The sequence below is a fragment of the Austrofundulus limnaeus genome, unplaced genomic scaffold (genome assembly GCF_001266775.1).
Source record: "Austrofundulus limnaeus strain Quisiro unplaced genomic scaffold, Austrofundulus_limnaeus-1.0 Scaffold2483, whole genome shotgun sequence".
NCBI lineage: Eukaryota > Metazoa > Chordata > Actinopteri > Cyprinodontiformes > Rivulidae > Austrofundulus > Austrofundulus limnaeus.
In genome coordinates, this window is record NW_013954885.1 from 9,752 (window position 1) to 17,671 (window position 7,920).

Below are 7,920 nucleotides of genomic sequence, written 5' to 3' on the forward strand. Positions count from 1 at the left end.
TTGAGTTATTCATGCTCTGCAGCTGGACAGAGGCTTATACTTTGAGTTATTCATGCTCTGCAGCTGGACAGAGGATTATACTTTGAGTTATTCATGCTCTGCAGCTGGACAGAGGATTATACTTTGAGTTATTCATGCTCTGCAGCTGGAACAGGAAGCTTTGATTATTGTGACTAAAATAATCAGCGATTCATCCACTAATAGAAAAATTACTGCAGATTAGTTGTTATTAAAGTTGTCAAAAGTTGCAGATTAAACCTTTACATTTTATGCAATAAAAAATATTTATTTACCAGAAGCTAAGTTTATTGTGTTCATTTAGTGTTGTTTTAAAGAGTCCTCTGTGTTGTACAGTCACATGTTAGAGCTCTGTGTTGTACAGTAACATGTTAGAGCTCTGTGTTGTACAGTAACATGTTAGAGCTCTGTGTTGNCTCTGAGTAAACAAGTCAATAACTCTGAGTAAACAAGTCATTAAACCCTGTTAACTCTGAGTAAACAAGTCAATAACTCTGAGTAAACAAGTCATTAAACCCTGTTAACTCTGAGTAAACAAGTCAATAACTCTGAGTAAACAAGTCATTAAACCCTGTTAACTCTGAGTAAACAAGTCAATAACTCTGAGTAAACAAGTCATTAAACCCTGTTAACTCTGAGTAAACAAGTCAATAACTCTGAGTAAACAAGTCATTAAACCCTGTTAACTCTGAGTAAACAAGTCAATAAACCCTGTTAACTCTGAGTAAACAAGTCATTAAACCCTGTTAACTCTGAGTAAACAAGTCAATAAACCCTGTTAACTCTGAGTTTGACTTTATTCACAAGAAGAAACTTCAGTTGTTTTATGTAAATTATTGGAACAAGTTTACAGACGTAGTTAACTCGTATTAAAATGAATTATTAATAAAATATAGTTACATTAAAAGAAAACAGGATTGATGGTGTTTAGTGGAGAAAACTGGAATTTCATGGAGATGAAATTGAGACCAGAACATGAGAATCAGATATTTATAAAACCAGATAATAAGTTTGGATTTTACCTGCAGTGCCAGTTTATAAAACTAATACAGACCCAATAATGACATTACATCTGTAAATAATGGTTTTATTAGGCATTTTCATTATTCATTAACTTTGATTAAAATAAATTTAGCTACAACTCATCTTCCTAGTCTACGTTTAGCTTCAGTTAAGCTGACATCAACTTGAAAGGTGAAAAGATGTTTTCAGGTTAACCATTACTTTCTGAAGGTGAACATGTTGATGGTTTATAAAACCTTTAGAGGAACACACACTGGTGATCAGTGGGTACAGATAATCTGTTAGCTTCACTAATCTGCTTAACTAGAATGTTAGCTCTGCTAATGCTAACCACTAAGACTGTTAGTTTTCACCTGAAGACAGGTGGATATTATAACCACATCATGGTTGCTGCCATATTGGATGGGTCTGTTCTCACTGAAGGCAGCATCAGAACAACACGTCTGTATTTTGTGCATCAAACAGTGCAGTAATGAAAACACATCACATAGGATTACCTTTTTACAGGTTTGAACACTAGTTTTGGTTATTTGACTAATTGTTATTGTAGCTAACATTGTTTGAAAATTACCATTTAACATTAAAGTTTCAGTCCCTGGATGTGTTTATGTGCAGTCACTGCAGAGAACTCTACTTGAAAACAGACCATTTTAGCCATAACTTCAGACAGGAAAAGGCTAGCTGCAACAAACTTGAACACCTTACATTTGGAAAGATGATCAACAATTCGGCTTGTCCAACAAACCTCTGACCTACCTGGAAAAAAATAGCTATTTTTAATCTGAGTGATAAAATCTGGGCCATTTGGCCAAAAGTCACCATAAGTCTCTCTGCAAAGCCTTCATAATGACATAATGACAGTCATTCAACTCATTTATTCTGTTTTATTTATAAAAATAAAAGGTTTAAATATGAAGGCCAGGCAGGGGAACATCTCCCTCTGGTGGTGAAACAGYTCACTTCCTGAATCCCAAACCAGAGAACTCCGCCCCCTCATTTGCATATTGGACCATGACATTAAACACCCTGAAAAAGTAAAAACAGCCTGAAATACTAAAATGGCATGAAATAAAATGGGAGATCAAAATAAAAGTCCGTGAAATATGTAAAGTAGGTTTACAAAATAAAAGAAAATAAGGTAAATTTTTGTTTTATAATGAATAGGGTAAAAAATTTATAAAGACATGCTAAAAAAAATTAATTTATAAAATTTTGTTTTATTTCATGGGGACATTTGTGTATTGAAGGAATATTTAATACTGTAATAATTACATTTATTGTATTTTTAAACAGCTCTTCATGAATTTCTCCACTGATGGAAAATACAGATTAGATTATAAATTACACCATAAAACAAAGTATTTGAGCATGACTTTTATTCATGTATGAGTGTTCTGTATTATAACTACACTTTTACTGCTTCTTACAACCCACACTGTGTAAAAATAGAGTAAAAACTTTAGTAGTTATTTAAGTAGAGCTAACAGCTTCCTCAGTACTAATGAATGCGCTGGGGACACAAGTGACCCATCCAAGATGGCGGCAGCACCCAATCATGGTGTCTGCCTCCATACGTCTGTGGGTACGGCTGCCACAAACAGTTATTTTTATAATCAATTAATCACAGATTATTTATTCGATTAGTGGACTAATCAGATCATAGTTAATTGAATATAAAACATAGAGCTTATCACACCAGAATGCAGCTGTTATTATATAACCATGGTTAAGGTTTAATGTCAGGTTAAAGAGTTGACTTAAATAAAAACCTAACCCTCACAGTATGTAGCATGTTTAGCAGCTAAACTTCAAAAAGCATAAAATAACTATTGACTACATAAAAAATGACAGAAGAGGTGTTTCAAAATGTCAAAACTTTATCAGTTAATAAAGTTTAACTGTTAAATGAAGTTAGCTGTATTTATATATGTTTTTACTACTGATTATTGTTTTAATTCAACACAAAGTTGTCTCTCTTTAAACAAACCGCAGGAAGAAAAACAATATTTAAAACCTGTTCAGTTTTACCAGGTAAACCTGTTCAGTTTTACCAGGTAAACCTGTTCAGTTTTATATTTCAGGTGTTTTGAACTCTTTCATCTTGTACCAGCTGCAGCTGTGTTTGTTTCACAGAACTGATCCGTCTGAAGTTTTGATCCATGTGAGCTGAACAGAACCAGAACCAGGTCAAAAAAACAAAAGAGTCATCTTTATTTGTAATCGTGGTCAAACAAATCCTGCTTCGTACAAAAGATCCTGACTTCCTCATTAGTTCCACTGGTGTCGAACAGAAAGGTCATAAACCAGAGCTGATATCTGTTAACTTCTACTTCTAAGACTGAACTAAACATTAAACTGATGTTGTGGAACTACAACAACCTGAACACTTACTATCACTGTAACACTAAAGCTTAGCCTTCACTCCCACTCCTCCTCTTCAGCTGCTGCAGCAGCAGCAGCAGGTTGGACTGCAGACTGGTTCTGGTTGTCCTGGAACGAGCCCATCTGAGGACAGAACAGAACCTGATGAGCTCATGTTTCACAGGACAGGCTGAGCAGGAAGCTCTCCTACCTTTCTGGAGTCTGTGGAGGCGAAAGGCTTCCTGCAGGGGTTGTAGGAGGAGCTGGAGGACCCGCTGAACACACACTCCTCCAGCCAGGACGGCACCTCCTGCTGGGCCTGGAGGACCAGGTCCAGTGTCACAGGTCAGGTTTGACTTAGTGCTGGTAACTGGTTTCTGTTTGCTTTGTTAGCATTAGCATCATCCTGATACATATAACTTCTTTTATTAGCACCCATCCTGCTACATTCAGCCTCTTTTATTAGCATTAGCATCCATCTTGCTACATATAACCTCTTTGATTAGCATTAGCATCATCCTGCTACATATAACCTCTTTTATTAGCGTTAGCATCATCCTGCTACATACAACCTCTGTCATTAGCATTAGCATCCATCCTGCTACATTTAGCCTCTTTTATTAACATTAGCATTAGCATCCATCCTGCTACATATAACCTCTTTGATTAGCATTAGCATTCATCCTGCTAAATTTAACCTCTTTGATTAGCATTAGCATCCATCCTGCTTCATAAAACCTATTTGATTAACATTAGCATCCATCCTTCTACATTTAGCCTCTTTTATTAGCATTAGCATCCATCCTGCTACATTTAGCCTCTTATTAGCATCCATCCTACTACATTTAGCCTCTGTCATTAGCATTAGCATCCATCCTGCTACATTTAGCCTCTGTCATTAGCATTAGCATCCATCCTGCTACATTTAGACTCTTATTAGCATCCATCCTGCTACATTTAGCCTCTTATTAGCATCCATCCTGCTACATTTAGCCTCTGTCATTAGCATTAGCATCTATCCTGCTACATTCAGCCTCTTTTATTAGCATTACCATCCATCCTGCTACATTTAAACTATTTTATTAGCATTAGCATGCAATCTGCTACATATAGCCTTTGGTTAGCATTAGCATGTATCCTGCTTTATTTAGCCTGTTATTAGCATCGGCATGCATCCTGCTACAGTTAGCCTTTTTTATTAGGATTAGCATGCATTGCTAATTAGCATCAATCCTGCTTTATTTAGCCTCTGTTATTAGCATTAGCATGCATCCTGCTACATTTAGCCTCTGTTATTAGCATTAGCATGCATCTTGCTACATTTAGCCTCTGTTATTAGCATTAGCATGCATCTTGCTACATTTAGCCTCTGTTATTAGCATTAGCATGCATCCTGCTACATTAAGCCTGTTATTAGCATTACCATGCATCCTGCTGCAGTTAGCCTCTGTTATAAGCATTAGCATGCATCCTGCTACATTTAGCCTCTGTTATTAGCATTAGCATGCATCCTGCTACATTTAGCCTCTGTTATTAGCATTAGCATGCATCCTGCTACATTTAACCTCTGTTATTAGCATTAGCATGCATCCTGCTACAGTTAGCCTCTGTTATTAGCATTAGCATGCATCCTGTTACATTTAGCCTCTGTTATTAGCATGCATCCTACTACATTTAACCTCTGTTATTAGCATTAGCATGCATCCTGCTACATTTAGCCTATGTCATTAGCATTAGCATGCATCCTGCTACATTTAGCCTGTTATTAGCATGCATCCTGCTACATTTAGCCTGTTATTAGCATGCATCCTACTACATTTAACCTCTGTTATTAGCATTAGCATGCATCCTGCTAGTTAGCCACTGTGTACAGTTAGCATTGTTTTAAATATCAGCTAAAGTTCAGGCCCTGCCTGAAGGCCTCACCTTGGACAGGATGGTGACCAGGGAGCGGGCCAGCTGCCCGTCAACATCTGCGTCGAAGAAGGACACGGCCCTGCCGGTGTTCCCGCAGCGCCCGGTCCTGCCGATCCGATGGACGTACTCGTCGATGTCTTTGGGCAGGTCGAAGTTGACCACGTGTTGGACGTCGGGGATGTCCAGACCGCGGGCAGCCACAGAGGTGGCCACCAGGACGGGACATTTACCGGAGCGGAAGTCTGCCAGGGCCTGCTCCCGCTCCCGCTGCTCCCGGTCCCTGCAGGACAACACAGACCCYTTACAGACCTTCAGAAGTGAGCCGCAGCAGGACCGGGCTCAGGTGGGCTCAGGTACCCGTGGATGCTGGTGGTGGGGACGTTCTCCTGGCACAGGAAGGCAGCAATGAAATCAGCCAGCCTCTTGGTCTCTACAAAGACCATGGTCCTCTCCAGACCTGGAACAGAACACAAGGACTGGACCCAGAACTTCTCTGAATGAGCAGAACTGGTCAGACGTACCGGTGGTCTTCAGGAGGTCCAGCAGCTGCTCCCTCTTGGCGAACTTGCTGACTTGAACAAACTTCTGCTCCACGTCGGAGCAGGCTCCGCCCACGATCCCCACAGCCAGGAACAGGTAGTCCGTCTTCAGGAAGTCTGCAGCCAGCCTGTAAGGAGCCAGACCCGGCACAGATCAGACCTGGACATGTGGATTATAAGAAGACCACCTGGGTTCAGGAGGCGGACCTCTGGATGTCCTCAGGGTACGTGGCGCTGAACATCAGGGTCTGGCGGTCCTCTTTGGACGGCATCCCAGGAGAGCCCACCAGCTTACGCATCTCAGGCTCAAAGCCCATGTCCAACATGCGGTCCGCCTCGTCCAGGACCAGGTACCTGAGTTTACTGAGACCAACCTGCAGCACAGTGTGTTAGTGAGACACTCAGGACCAGGTCCACATACAGGTGAGCAGGTCCAGTACCTTTCCTCGTCCAATCACGTCCATCAGGCGACCCGGAGTCCCACACAAGACGTTACATCCTCGCATGATCTCCCTGATCTGGTGCCCAGTGCTGACCCCCCCGTAGACCACCACGGGACGCACACAGGTCCTGCAGACCAGGGACACACTCAGGTCCAGAGCTCTGGTCCACATGGACCCACACAGACTCAGGTCCACATGGACCCACACAGACTCACACGGACCTACACAGACTCAGGTCCACATGGACCCACACAGACTCACATGGACCCACAATGACTCTGGTCCACAGGGACCCACACAGACTCTGGTCCACAGGGACCCACACAGACTCTGGTCCACATGGACCCACACAGACTCAGGTCCACATGGACCCACACAGACTCTGGTCCACATGGACCCACACAGACTCACACGGACCCACACAGACTCACACGGACCCACACAGACTCACATGGACCCACACAGACTCACATGGACCCACACAGACTCACATGGACCCACACAGACTCAGGTCCACATGGACCCACACAGACCCACATGGACCCACACAGACTCAGGTCCACATGGACCCACACAGACTCAGGTCCACATGGACCCACACAGACTCAGGTCCACATGGACCCACACAGATCCACACAGACCTGGAACTTACCCGAAGGAGAACTTGCGGGCCTCCAGGAAGATCTGGTTGATGAGRTCTCTGGTGGGGGCCAGGATGAGGGCCTCAGGCTCCTGGATGTCACTGAAGTGGCTCGCTGCCACACCGTCTGCCATCAGCTGCTGCAGGATGGGCAGCAGGAAGGCCGCCTGCACAGACCGGACCGGACCAGGACTGTTACAGGTCACTGAGACCAACTAAATAACTACAACTGTATAATCCTTTTACAGAAACTAAAACTGTATAATCCTTTTACAGAAACTAAAACTGTATAATCCTTTTACAAAAACTAAAACTGTATAATCCTTTTACAAAAACTAAAACTGAAATTATAGAGAGAAGATTCTTAGTTTTATGTTTTGAACCATGTGGATCTTTTGTCTTTTTCACATCAGCTGTGGTCTGTAACACTTGTTTACAGTCCTGCTGCTCAGCTTCACCTGCTAAATGAAGACAACTAAAGTTGGGAGAAAACGTCACTTTGTGATTTCTTTGAATATGATGTGAGAAAATAAATCAAAGTGTGTTGTAGTGGAAACAGATGATAAAACAGGTGGAATACTTATTAATACTTATAATTAATCCTTCTCAAGGTAAAAACTGCATGAATCAAACTCACACAAGATGCTAACTGTGACTATCTGACATGTTAGCTTCTCTCAGCAGCTCCATGAAAAACAAACAACAGGTTGGAGACAAACTGTTGTCATCGTCCTAAAATAATCACACAAGTTTGTACTTGGTAAAACTGAGTTACACAATTATTTTAGGAAGGTGTCGCTATAATGGACTGATTTAACTATTGACCAGATAACTGTTTGTTAACTCACAGGAACTTCACAAGCTGGAGGAGGTACTGGCAAATATGGTTATTCAAACTATTAAAAATAACTAATAAAAACTAAAGTAAAACTAAGCATTAAAAATGTAAAATCTAATAAAAACTAAAGTAAAACTAAAC

The 7,920-nt window shown here is 41.3% G+C and overlaps 1 protein-coding gene across 1 annotated transcript in view; it reads right to left on the reverse strand.

The window, feature by feature from the left end:
• Positions 1-3,228: 3,228 nt before the first annotated feature.
• Positions 3,229-7,920, reverse strand: part of ddx4 (DEAD (Asp-Glu-Ala-Asp) box polypeptide 4) — a gene marked incomplete at its 5' end in the record, with an annotated part of 12,888 nt that continues 8,196 nt past the window's right edge. The window contains 8 exon segments of the mRNA XM_013999798.1: positions 3,229-3,546; positions 3,614-3,721; positions 5,329-5,599; positions 5,677-5,776; positions 5,841-5,986; positions 6,066-6,232; positions 6,299-6,428; positions 6,954-7,108. Of these exon segments, the coding sequence (XP_013855252.1) occupies positions 3,460-3,546; positions 3,614-3,721; positions 5,329-5,599; positions 5,677-5,776; positions 5,841-5,986; positions 6,066-6,232; positions 6,299-6,428; positions 6,954-7,108 (1,164 nt within the window).